A 13989-nucleotide genomic window follows, 5' to 3' on the forward strand; every position below is an offset into this window, starting at 1 on the left:
TACATTCTTTTTTTTTTTTTTTTTTTTTTTTTAAGATTATTATTGTAACTTAAATTTAAGCCGCTGTTACGCTGTGCCTATGTACGATATTTTAATTTATGTCCTGAAAGCCTGGACGCAAAAACAGGACAGTTCGTTAGCGTAGGAGGGAACTTCTTCGTTAGACTGAACTCTGTTGATTGACTATTGAAAGCGCAAAGCGTAATAAGTTATAGTAATTCTTTTGCACGAGATTAAATAATTCAAGAGCGTTATTTTTTAGTATTGATTAGAGTTATATTTTTATATTTTTATACTTTTATATTTTTATATTTTTATATTTTTATATGATAACCATTTATATTTTTTAAAATATCTTGTCTTGGCATACACATTTTTTCCACTCTTCATATCTATCCACATTCGTAACTGTAGGTGACATTTTTTTTAACAATTTTGCTATTATTTTATAATTCTTTAATTCATATTTCAAAGTCGTAATAGATGTTTCTCTTTCTTCAAGTCTTTTAAACATTGGATTCATTTCTAGCTGCCATGCTTGCGTACAAAGCAATTTTATATCCGCACAAGAATATTTTTCAGTAGATTTTATTATGTGACTCACAATATCCATATTCTCTAATAATCGGTTGCTAAGGTATAATTTGAACATATCAAATCGAGTAACTTCGTTTGGTAATGATACGTATATATTCTTTTCAAGGCGTCTGCGTAATGCTGCATCAATATCCCTAATAATATATTTACAATAAATATTATTGTTCTGTTATATTAATAATAACGAAGGAATATTCCGAACAACACAATAATTAAGATTAAGATAATGAATAATTATGATATTAAGATATTTTCTACTTAGAAAACATTGAAATAGCTATAAATGATATACATACCAAGGGCAATTAGATGCGGCCAAAAGAACTACATCAGAATTTCTGTTAATTACTAATTTATCCAATCTAAAAAGAAGTTCTGATCTGAATGTCTTTGCAAATTTAGACAATGTATACTTTACTCTTTTATTTGTTCCTATGCAGTCAATCTCGTCGATAAAAATAATTGTTGGCGAATTATTATAGGCAAGTTCAAATAAAACCTGTTCAGTTTAACAAATGTATTTATTATTTATTAAATATTATATTCAAAATTCCTTAAATTCATTGTTTCATCACGAACGTAATATCATTTCGTTTTCCAAACAACTATTCTATTTATATATGAATGACGACAAATAAAAACAAATCTTTTTAAACCTAGAATCTCTTCTTCATAGACAAAGGAAATCAACTTACACGGATATACTTCTCGGAATCACCTCTCCATTTGTCCACCAATGAGCTGGCCGTTATGTTAAAAAAGTTGCATTGGCATTCTGTTGCGACTGCCTTCGCCAACATCGTCTTCCCTATTTCATAATTGCTTGTAAACATGTATGGGAATGAAAGAAATACGAGTATCTTACCTGTACCAGGTGGTCCATATAGCAGAATACTTTTACAGGGAGCAAATGGGCCTTTAAACAAGATAGGGTATTTAAGGGGATACACAATGGCATCCTTAATGGCAGATTTACATTCCTCTAGGCCTGCAATGTTGTCCCAATATACATTAAATTTTTTCAGTATGATTTCCTGCGACAATACAAAGATGAAATGGTGCATAATCTCCGTATTAATTTCCTTGAGTGTTATGTAATTCATTATTTAAAGCTTTACTGAAATCCCTGTGTCATTGATATACAGTGGATTGTTTATCCAAGGTATTTGTTGGATATACAGTGGATATATACAACAATACATTTGTTGGATATTGATATACAGTGGATTGTTTATCCAAGGTATTTGTTGGATATACAGTGGATATATACAACAATACATTTGTTGGATATTGTTTATCCAAGGATAGGTATTTTATTTTTAAAAAGCTTTACAATACGTATATTAATTGAAAATAACTTACGGATAAAATGTCTTCAGCAATCTTCTGCAATTCTGGATTGTCTATATAAAGGTGCCGAGCACAGTTTGATATCTTTGATTGCCTGAATTGTTCCATTGAGACGTTAAATAGCTCTTGTGATGAAGATCCATAGTTTTCATTGGCAGAAATTGGTGTCACTGTCATTGCAAGATTAATATCATCCGTAGCATCACCCCTCATCTTCTGTTGTGCATTCCTCCCTTCCACAGACCCAGATACAGACTCACTTCTCGTTTGTTTGCTAACAGATTTGACACGTTTTACTACTTCTTTGAAGATTGAATGATATTGTAATAGATACGTTGAATACGTTGAGAAAGTTGAATAGTGTTAAATAATTTAAATTCTTACACTTTGTTCGCATTTGTCATTTCCCTCGTCTTTATTTCCTTTTCAGTTATTTTCTTGCACAATATAGGATATTTTTGGAATTTCATCTTGTAATAATTTTCATATTCTCTAAGAATAATTTCCAAATTGACGTTGTCGCAGACTCGATATTTCCGAGATAGACGAGCTTCCCGGATTAATACATCGCTAATGTCTACATATCTAAAAAATATAATTTTTAATTCATTGAACAAATTTTATGCTATGAGTACACACTATACGATAATCATCAATTGGGACAACTGTTTTATTTCTATCCTTTCTATTTATCTATCTATTCTATTTCTATCCTTCTGCTTTTTAATTTCTAATTTTTAAAGTTTGAATTTAAATATATTTTCATTTATAACTAGTTTATCTACGTTATCGATTGAGTTATTCTATAACAACCGAGTTACCGATGTCGATTTTCAAATTTTGATTCCTTCCCCTCTTTCCGCACTAATTTCTATTTCGATTGGTCACCGATATTATTCGAAAAAAATTGCAACTAAGAAGATATCTAAATTGCAATGTACTCACCCATTGCGTTCCAAATAATCACATATAAGGTACAATATGTTCCGATTACGTTCCGAAGTATGACTCTCCTCCTAATGCGACATTTATTTTTTTTTTATTATTAACAATAATTATTAATAATATAAAGATTTTCATGCAATTTTCTGTTACATTGCGAGTTTAATAAATTTGTTACACATAATTTTGTTATCTACTATCTTGATACGCGCAAAGATAAATCTTAATGATATATAATACAGCGTAAATGGTTATAAATAATTAATTATTGACAATAATTATAAGAATTATAGAAAGAAAAAATCATAGATACAAAATCAAATACAAATCATAGATATAAAATCAATCAAAAAATGAACAACAATTGTGAAAAACGCAATATGGCATATCAATGACAAAACACACTCATGACTGTCATGGAAGTTCCAAAGTGCAAAATCTAGAATATTCCTTACCTCTTTAGATTGAGATATCTTATTTGTGGTACCTTGCTGCGATGATTCACCGTTCATTGTGATAGTTTTAAATGTGATAATGATATCCTTGTATTGACTATCGTTTTTCGATAGTTACGAGAATTTTCGTTTATCACTTTGAGACAATCCGTAACTTCCTTTCTCTTATAAAGTTTCCCTTCAACTCCGTTGAAAATTGAGCATCAAACAGGAGACGAACGATTTGTTCGCACACATAAGCAGGGTGCGAATATAATGATGGAACAGTCGAGTCCTGTCTACTATATAGTAAGATGGATACGACATGGAAATAGAAAGAGAAGGCTGTATATAAGCATTTTCTGTCCTTGTTTAATCGGGCATGCACACTAGTGGACACTGACGGCGCTCGTTTACCGTTGTTACATATTTCCGGTACAAGTACGCGGGCTTTAGAGAAGGACGGTCTCTCTCTTTATCCCTATATCGCGTTTTTAGTTCGCTCACGCGCTCTGTACTTATATCTATTACATTTCCACCATAAGCAGCGGCCGTGCAGTGACTTACAAAAGTTTCGAACTCGCGGACGTTTAATCACGTTCCTTACTCCGAAGGGGTAAGTACAAAGTTGCTCGTCTCAGTACTCTTGTTAGAAGTTTTATCATCTTTTTCATTTCGTGGTTACAAGCTTTTCCAGGAAATTCTTATCGTTTTACAAGAGCTGTGGGACACAATGACGTCAGCTATCGATCATATACGCGAATTTGTTGTAAATTAATTAGGAGAATATCTGGAGTTCTTTATCGTTGCCAGCTGTAAAATATTGGAATTTTTCATTTATAATTCTCATATTTTCGACTCTTCCGTTGCCAAGACCACCTTGAAAGATTTTTGGTACGTTCCATCAGCCTTGTTAAAAGTGTGCCCATTGGTTAGCTATATTGATTTTAAAAATCAATACGTATATCAAGTTTATTATCTCACAGAAACAAGGAAATTCGTTTTATTAATGAATTTTCGACGTTTCTTCTCAGTTTCCTTTAGCATCGAACGAAGAACATTATATTTCGTTTAAAAAGATTGAAATTGATATTGAGATAAAATCAAAAAGTATCCGTTGTTCTCGAACATTCTAGTATTCCTTCGCCGCCCGGGAGAAAGACAGGTATGAAGAAAGAGGATATTTTTTTTATTAACTTTTTAATATTGATGTTTCGACAAATATTGACGTGTGCAGTGAGAAAATCAAGTGAAATTTTGAATAATATCGTTTTAATAATTTGTGAAACGAATTAGTTTGGTTTTTTCCATTTTTATTAGTTTCCGTCAGTGCTGATTGACGCGCCACTCCAGTTTCCATTTCCGTTTCTCGAAATTTCCCACGTCCTTAGTCTTTGGGACTCTTTGCCCAGGTAACCTCATTGCTTCTGGGTACGTCTCACCGTTCGGGTCTCTCGAGCTTTCGGTGTCAGTTGTTACCGTTGAAGGAAGAGAAGCTGGTGACGGATATTATCGAATAAATCGTTTATTCTGGAAAAGTTCGAGTAAGTTCGTTCTGTTTGAATAAATCAAGACATAGATCAATTTTTATCGTATCATCGTGATTCGCCATGTCGTACGTTTGGTTTCGGGATACCATATGTTTTTAATTTTTTACTTTTAATTTGACATTTTACGCCTATAATCGTGACAGGAAGATACTTTCAATGAATTATAAATATTTTAAATTATAAATTATAAATATTTGTTATAAATTACAATCATACTACGGGGAAAAGTGAAACATATGTTTTCTTGTGGAACATGTGATAGTAAATTATTCGAAGCATAATAATGCTTAATTAAACATCTATACGGTAACATTTACGGACGAATATTGGGGTAATATTATCGCGTCGCTTTAATCTGGCATTTAATGCTTTGATTGCGGTCTTTGAAATGGCATCACAGATGCTGGTATAATATCACACGAAAAAGGAAGGACCAGTGGTTAATGTTGCAAGTGCACCAGTGCGTTGCAGCCATCGGGGGTGGCTTTGACGCCGGTGCCGAGGAGAGGCGCAGAACGTGTTCGATCGACCCGCGAACGCAGCCCGTGCTCATACTGTGACAGAGTTCGTTTCAGTTAGTCTCAGTCGCTGTTTGCCCGTCGACAGCGTATAGTCGCGCCGGCCAACGATTATTTTTTCTTTTTTTGTTTCTCGATAATTCTCTCGCAACACTCGTTCTATACGTACATAAACCATCAGTTTATCGCGTGATCATTGTTCCCGCTTCCCCTACCTTGTCACGTTCTTCAAAGAAGATTTCCCTTCAGTTTTTTGTTGTTTGGGGAAAATTCATCGCTCGGACACATGGATTTATCGACACGACGGTTTATCGAGGCATCAGCGTGATGTACTTTTCAAGTTTCATATTTTCTCTATGATACTTTCTAAGGAGAATTTAGAATTCGGAAGATATCAATTTCCAGGAAATATAGGTCTTTATGAGACCATCGATAGGTTTGAATTTAATTAACTCTCTTATAATTGGTATTTCAATTTTTTAATTCCTTAAATTCAGCTTTCTTTATGCTGTTAGACGATATAACGCGGGCATTTTATGATATATCGAATATATTCGTATATATTTTACTTTATACATTCGATAAATTTCCTTGGTTGGCCGGCCTGCAACCCACATACGGCACTTAATAAAAATTTGTTTCGTTAGAGGTCGGTGTTTGTTCATCTTCGTCATAAAAATGTCATGACGTCATATCATATCACAAGGGTTCTTCTGAAAGCTAGATATTCGATAACAAGATGGTTAATTAATGGTTTTCGGTAGCTTGCAATGTCAAGCTTTGAACTGGCGGGATCGCCTTGCTGTCAAATCGCCATTCAGCAGCGACCATATTCTTTAACTACGTTCAAGACGTATATCACGCTACAGAAACCATCAAAGGAGGATAATTGCAAGTTAGTTGCCTCTTAGAAACGAGACAGTTGGTTGTTACTTGTTATCCGTAGTTGGTAGTTGTTCTCCTTAGTCGCCACATATTATAGAGACGACATTCATAGTCACCAGTTGCCTTCGCTAATAGTTTCTTGTTGTCTGTAGTTAGTTCTCGTCATCGCTATGTATTCCATCAACCACGTAAAATTTAACATATAGGATTTTATTCTTTTTTATTCTTTCTGTAGAAAGATTCTTTAAGTAATATGAATTTAAGTAACTATTTTATGATACAATAAAGTGGAAAAACGATTATTTTACGTAACGTAATTTTTTAAAGAACTTTGAATTTAAAGGATTCAGATAGATATCTTAAACGTAATTAAACCCTCCATATCGTAACAAATTAAAAGAAATTGCGCAAGAAAGTACAAATACATTTAATGCATAAAACATATATTTAAAATCCAAATGTAGGCGTTGACGCGTGCGTGCTACATGTTCGAAACATTCGTTACATCCGCGATAAAATTTGTAACGACGAAGAAGCTTAACATATGGTGTGCTTCAAGACGACAGCAAAAATTGTTGGCGGATTTTTCGAAATTTCTTCCATTCTTAATAAAAATATATTGTATAAATATAGTAGGATTTTTCAAATTTAAATAGTTATAATGATTTGAAACTTTACAATCGTACGGTTCTGTTTTATCCTTTGAATATACCTGTCATTTTCATATCTCCTTTTAACTAAACTAAATATTTGGAAATCCTATAATTTGTACACTTCTATTTGTGAATAAGATCGATGAAATTAAAGCGTAACTATGCTTTCAATAATGGCTTCGATGTATTGCTCACCATTATGGCGGATTAACGTCTCTAAGTGATCGACCTTAATCACTAAATGGCAGCCGCGATTCAGTGGTAGAGCCTTACACATGACGGACGTTGCAAGCGCTTCTAAGACGTCTATTGTGAAACGTTTCCAATAGCATCGGTTACGACGACGGTGAAATCCGAATAGAAATATATATCGCGTATCGCTTCAGCCTGACATGTCTTAAAATAGAATCACAATTTTTCGTTCTTTAAAAAAACAAAAAAAATCTATAAAAATTATATGCAAATAAAATAGATAAATGGATAAATGGTTGTACAAATTTATAAAACAGATATTACAAATATACGTAAATAAATTATATATTTATAAATTGTTTGTTTAAATATCTGTTTGTTTAAATAAATAAAAGGGATATTTACGACTTACAATGAACGTAGTCGTATTTTTAGTTTTAAACAAAGCAAAAACGGATAACAACTTTTTAAAATGTAAAACTCAACGCAACAGTGGTTTTTTTTAATTAATCAATAACGTTCAAAGTTAATTAATTTAGAGTGGTTTGTACATTTTGTATGCTCGCCGTATTTTAACGTTTGATGTGTAACGTTTGATGTAGTACTTGATGCCCGAAAAATCGAAAAATAATTAAATTTGATCGTTTCGTCGAATTTACAAGTGTGTATATTCGTGTGAAATCCTATGTGCTTGTGTATGCTGATGTGAAAGGCGGTAATATATTTTTCTTTTTTCGATTATTGTTGTCAACTTTTGTGTGGAATAAATCAATTCCGTGAATAGAAGTGCAATCAATACAGCTTACTATGAGATGATAGCACAACAACAGTACATATCGCCATTGACGTCAGCTTCACAAAATTTCTCGAATATCGAGGTTGTCCATTTGGGTTAAGAATTTATTTCCAAAATGCCACAAGCACGAGTATCTTATGGAAATCCACTGTATTTCCACTGTAATTTTTAATAATCAGATTCCATATTGTATGCTACGATTCGAGGAAAATCCGCAGCTAATTATTATCTTTGCTGCCTTTAAATACCATAAATAGTCGTCCGTAAATTTTAAAAGATTTTCTGTGCCATACTTATATTGTGTATTTTAGTCTTAAGGTGCGGGTCGTGTTCAATTAATTGAAAGTGATGAAACTGTAATGGGTCACGATAGTCAAATATTAAAAATGGTTTCGTTGGCTACATTTAAAATCTTTACGAGATATATATGCATAGTACGTTGCTACTAGCAACGGGTAGCGATGAGCAATAGAGAACAGTACCTTCCTTATCTCGTCGTGATTATGTACATACCAGTAATGCACAGTACTCGTACTGAATATCTTACAACATCTACATAGATTTTCAGATTTGTTTCGAATATTACCAGCATAACCATGATAGTAGAATTCTGTTACAGTATTAATTCTATAGTGCCGTTATGCATAATACAGCCCTAAAATGTTTCTACAAATATACGAATATTTTCGTCAGCTACTATATTCCAACCATGGCTTATTATGAAAGGAAATATATAACGAAATTACTTGTTTTTTTAGACTAAATTAGTTTAATTTGAATAATTTTAGTAATTGTGTAGGATCGAACAACAACTTATCATTAGCTTCACTCGAGACTTGATTGCACGTAGCAACGTAATTGCGTTGGAACTGAGGGTAGAAAACAATGTCAACCGTTAGACGCGTCTGTCTGGCGAATGTGTAACGCGTGAATAATAGATGGCGGCAATCACGTGAACCCTACTTATAGCTGTTTCGGTTTATATCGTAGCATTCAACCTAGGGTATAACGATAGGGATAATTAGAAGTTCAAAGGCCGGCTGATCAGCCTCATTTTGTTCCATTTTTTAATCAAGCGATGAATCGACAAATTGTACAGATTTCGATGGTTATCACAGTTCTCTGGGAATTTTAAAGCGCGGTTCGTCGAATTTAGTCGGATTGGCTACAGACTCTTTTACGAGCAGCTTGAAACTCGATCTAGTTTCGAGAAAATGAAAAATTCGTTTTATCTCTTTGTTTCCCTGTTCCTTCCTTCCTTCCTCTTTTCTTTGCTTTTTACATTGCGTTAAGACCGGCTAAATAATATTGATTGCCATGGACGTTGGCTGGTTTAAAATCACTGACATCGACGATAACAAAAGTAAGTTTGATGATTATTTATCTGAGCCGGTGTTATTCGACTTGAGCTCTGCACATTTGTTAATATTATTCTAGTAGGGATGAGATACTACAAATTTTAAATAACTTCGATTAAAATTATATTATAAAAATTATATTACATTAACGTTTAGAAGTCAATAAAGTGGAAAGAATTACGCGAGATAATGTAAATATAAATTATATTACAAGGAAACAATACGGCTAGGTAATTTGAAACATTCTGGCTAAAATTGCATTCTTTCAAAGTTAGGACGTACAGTATTTACAAAGTAGATTAAGTATCAAATGGGGTACTTAAGAAAATTTATGTTATCATTCTTTAGTAAACATTTTCAGGTAATAGCCTTCTGCAAAAGCTGCTTTACGTTACGTTAACGTATTCATTATTAATATTAATCATATTGTTCTTATCTCCTAGGGGCATAACAATCCATTTTTATATTGTGTTAAAGCTAAATTTCTATTAGATTGTCGCAAAATTTTCTTTCGTTTTATAAAGAAATGATAGATACACAACATTTTTTGTTTTATGTTATTTTATATTAAATTGGAGAAAGGTGGATCGCACATAATTCAATAAAATAATATAAAGCAAAAAATATCGTACATCTATCATTTCTTTATAAAACGAAAGAAACTTTTCGAACAACCTAATATTTCTCTCCAACGACACTTCTACGATGTTAAAATATTTGATAAAAATATTTGATAAAAATATTAAGAAATTCTAATATTGATTTAAACCTATCGATTTATTTACTTTTCGCTGCCAGAAATTGTTAATTATGATTTCCACTTAAAAGCGTATTTCGTATTATGAGGATAAATGATCAAATTCATCTCTAATATACACGTTAGAGAGTCATTTATAGCTGCAATCCTGTTTACCGCTCATATTCCTGGAACTCGATAATTCACTAGGCGATTGCTTTAACCGTGCAGAATACATCCATAAATAATTAATCGCTATTAATATTCCATCGACTTTTGAAAATCCCTGATGTGATCTATTTCACGTGATGAGAATACGTGTAAAGTGAGGTTATTGCTTGATTATCTTTAGTCGAATAAATCGAGTGATTCAAATTATAATGCGGAAGAAAGTCAAAACTATGTATATTATTTTTTTCAATTTTTATGTATCATTTTATGTATCATTTGACGGAAGGAAATTTGGTAAGTAAGGTTCACCTTTTTTAATGTCAATGATTTTGAGATATGTTATTAAGCTCCAAATTCTAAGCAATCTTCTATATATATAACATACGTATAATAGCCAAAGTTCAACTCCCAAGTATACGCAAAGCTTTTATTTTCAATTTATGCGATACCACTATGTTTCATGAATTTATTTGCTAACGGTATTGAAACAAATAACAAGCAGAGGACGAACTATCCGTGAACTGTTTTGCCAACGAGTACGCTTCCAATATTTTCTGTTTGAGAAAACACACTTGTTGCTGTTGCAACTCCAAATATTTTTACAGCCGACGCTTTTGCCATGAATCATCGGCTAACATATAAAATAAAGAAAAGCCATAGTTGATTGTAATGGAAATTTAGAAAACCTGAAACTCGATATAGAAGGGAAAAATAAAGGAAAGGAAGGGAGAGATAATTGGAAGCTTGGGGCCAGGTTTAATTCACTGAAACCGGGCTGCTTGTGTCATCACGAAACAGAATTGCCAGTACGTCATTTCTGTGCTCCCGTCCTCGTAAAAACGGTTTCACTCGTTAAGAAAAAACGAATAGGCGGTGAAGAGAGAAAAAAGCAGACAGAGAGCGCTTTTAAAAAGCTGACGAAGCGTGCGTTGCCACAACGAGACACACAGTGCTATTTGTCGTTTTAAATTGCGCCGCAACTTGTTTTTGAGATCTTTGCTAGAGACACGTGAAAACACGTTGGAAGTATATTTCTTGTTTTTGTGGAATTTAGCTGGAAAATGAAAAATAACGTAAAACATGTACTTACGACTTACAGAGTAATCGAATGTATACACTATAATAACCAGCGATTTAAGACTTTAAAAGATCGAAAGAAAAGAAAAGAAAAGAAGAAAGATAATATGTTGTGGCAGTCTAACTTGATCTAAGGAAATAGAGAGGGAGGGGGGGGGGGGCAAAGCTTGTTAATCTGGAAAGAATACAAGCATCAATTTCAAGCACTTATAGGGAATCAAGCGGGCTTGTTAAGGTCGTAAGTTGGACAATTATCCCGTGTTAGGTTCAATCAGCTTAGTCTTACACAAAATTGATCTAATCATGTGAAAACAAATGTATTCTGATTTTTGTCGCAGATATTTCTGGTCTACGCATTCCAGTGCCCGCACTACTGACATTAAAACACCTGATTTTCCCATTTACTACAGCGACAAATTTCTTGATCCTTCACAATCATGAAGGACTTGTCTGCGACAATACCTGCAATGATCATCTATGTGCAGGCTATTTTCATCACTATCTTCCCGTTAGGGGCTGGTAAGTTGATACTGATTAATTATACCATCGAAATTCTATATAATGGCTACAAAAAATATTTGCATCATTACCCTCATTTCCTAACGAAGCGCGTTTTTTTACCAAGTTTTATATTTCATTTCATAGTATCAAATCCCTGTGGTTACACGAAAGTATTAAATGATAGGAAACTTGATATACACGAATTTAATTAATTAATAAGTTAGTCGATATACAGCCATTATTATTTCATGTGAAATATTATAACGTCAAAAACTTAACGTTCTTGTACGTACAGTATTAATCACAAATTGTAAGAATGTTTACTGATAAGCAAAATAGATAATATGGAAAACGCAGACCTATGGAAAGAGAATTCCTGACATTAGACAGGAATACGGGATTGCACGAAATATTTTATGGTATGTCTAACATGGAGAATATATGCGGCGAAGTACGAAAAATTCATCCTGAGATATGTATACGACCTACGCGGTACGGGACGTGTTATAAATGGTTTCCGCCACTCAGCCGTATTTGAATTTGTGAACACGATCGAACAAATGACGCGACAATTATTAATTGCCGTCTCTGCCTTAGTAACGATTCGCGTTGGAACGAGGTCGAATCGTTCCGATTCCACGCGCGATTAACAAATAATTACAGTGGACATCAATTACTTGGATGACCTTCGTCATTTCAGCTTAAAACGATTAATTTGATCAAACCAACCAATTATTTCAGTTAATACAATCTGCACTTTAAATTCGCACGTCTTGTGTATACACACCGGGCCAGAGAAAAGTTTTCATTCGTTCGAGTAGAACCTTCGTAGTCCTTGAGGACGCGTGTCGCTTCTCGTGCACCTAAAGTTTCGCTCAAATTAACCGATTTATTTGAATTCGAGCGAGTGAAAACCTCTTTGTCACCGTGAGTTTGTTACTTAATTGATACTTTTAGATGCCCTTTGCTTTCAATCTCTTACATCCATTCTTAATTAGTCAAGTCGTTTGACTTTTGACAAGTATTTTGAAACCATTTTACTAACACGAACCTACTTTTTTACTTGAGATTATCCGCTATTTTTATTCAAATGTATATGTACGTATATACACTTTTGAATTTTAAACGAACCTTCTATTATACCTATATCCTTTAAGTGCCGTTTCAAGTTTCAAGAGACTTTAACTCGGATAGCTCGACTTGGAGTTCTAACGTATACTGTGAAGCACACTTGCGAAGTAAAACAGCAAACACGATATAAAAACTTTTTCCCCATGTAAGAAATCGAATAACCTATTTCAACGGTGCTTTAATCTCATCGATGAAGCATCGATGCAACGAAGAAGCATCGTGATAGCCGCAATGCGGATCCGTTGAACAAAAATTTCCTGGTACGGTCGTTTTCGTAATGTTATTAACCGTTTTAGTGTCGGATGTTTCAAGACTCCGTATCGGTTTGTGCTATGCAGCGCGATAGCGCTTCGTTTATTTATTTGCCAGGAGTACCGATCGACGCGATCGCGCTGCCCTTTTTCATCCTGTTTTTTTCATCGAAATATACCGTTCGACGTGCTCGCGCTTCATTTCATCGGTTATACTGGAAGCGTTACAACAAACGTTTGCGTGATAACATTCTATAATGCAGGATTTGGTTTTCCGATTCAAGAGGTAATTTTTTATATTGGTTTTTTTTTTTTTTTTTATTTGGTTTATGATTATTTGAAAAACAAGTAATTACGAGAGGAAACTCTGATATGACTCGCGACGAGCACGCTTGAGCGCGTTGCGAATTAATGATCGTGACCATACATCGTGGCACAATTTACCACGGTACGCGAATAGAGCGATCACGCTGCGTGGCGTTAAAACGGTTAGCGTAACTGCGCGTACGATTGTCGAGTGGCAAAGATATTGACGCTGGTAATCGTTTTCAGCGGCTTTAGGAAAACACTGTACTGATTTCGAAGGAGAAGTTGTCTCGCATGGAATGATGTATGTGCCGGGACCATCGGTTTGCAACATCTGCTTCTGTTACAATTCGCAGCCAAAATGGTGCCGGGCTATCTTCTGTTCACCTCCTTTTGTAAGTATATGCTCATTCTAAGAGCAACCAGCTTAACACAACCATGAGAAACTAAAGTACACCGTTAACGCTTGCATGCTGGTCGTTAAAACACATGCTGCGCGAATAGGGTACACAGCGATTCATTTAACTCGCCTTGAATTAGT

General features: G+C 33.9%; 2 protein-coding genes and 1 long non-coding RNA gene across 6 annotated transcripts in view; 1 reads left to right on the forward strand and 2 right to left on the reverse strand.

Moving 5' to 3' along the window:
• LOC126915214 (integral membrane protein DGCR2/IDD-like) overlaps positions 1–13989 on the forward strand; it is a 50920-nt gene that overhangs the window by 33490 nt on the left and 3441 nt on the right. For 2 of the 4 annotated variants that reach the window (XM_050719680.1, XM_050719679.1), the window contains exons 2-3: positions 11598–11778; positions 13695–13843. In XM_050719680.1, coding sequence (XP_050575637.1) covers positions 11697–11778; positions 13695–13843 — 231 coding nt within the window. In that variant the 5' untranslated portion in view covers positions 11598–11696. Of the gene's footprint in view, positions 1–4750; positions 4868–5554; positions 9281–11597; positions 11779–13694; positions 13844–13989 lie in introns of those variants that run through there. The other 2 variants (XM_050719681.1, XR_007710068.1) reach the window with 2 other exon arrangements.
• LOC126915201 (katanin p60 ATPase-containing subunit A-like 2) lies at positions 5–3674 on the reverse strand. The gene is made up of 8 exons (XM_050719657.1): positions 3345–3674; positions 2893–2963; positions 2332–2532; positions 1960–2221; positions 1463–1631; positions 1293–1405; positions 894–1096; positions 5–731 (listed from the first exon to the last, which is right to left on the reverse strand). Exons 1-8 carry the CDS (start codon positions 3399–3401, stop codon positions 347–349), a joined length of 1461 nt encoding a protein of 486 aa, XP_050575614.1. The 5' UTR covers positions 3402–3674; the 3' UTR covers positions 5–346.
• LOC126915222 (uncharacterized) lies at positions 4833–5555 on the reverse strand. The gene is made up of 2 exons (XR_007710075.1): positions 5090–5555; positions 4833–5001 (listed from the first exon to the last, which is right to left on the reverse strand). It is a non-coding gene; the product is annotated as an uncharacterized LOC126915222 (long non-coding RNA).

This window comes from Bombus affinis, chromosome 4 (assembly GCF_024516045.1).
Source record: "Bombus affinis isolate iyBomAffi1 chromosome 4, iyBomAffi1.2, whole genome shotgun sequence".
Classification (NCBI taxonomy): Eukaryota; Metazoa; Arthropoda; class Insecta; order Hymenoptera; family Apidae; genus Bombus; species Bombus affinis.

Bases quoted from the DNA above. Each gene is read 5' to 3' on its own strand.
- LOC126915201 (XM_050719657.1), bottom strand. From the start codon at position 3,401: ATGAACGGTGAATCATCGCAGCAAGGTACCACAAATAAGATATCTCAA. The intron at 1,632-1,959 runs GTAAGTTATTTT...GTATTGTCGCAG, and splicing joins TTGCTGAAGACATTTTATCC to GAAATCATACTGAAAAAATT. The intron at 1,406-1,462 runs GTAAGATACTCG...ATTATGAAATAG, and splicing joins ATATGGACCACCTGGTACAG to GGAAGACGATGTTGGCGAAG.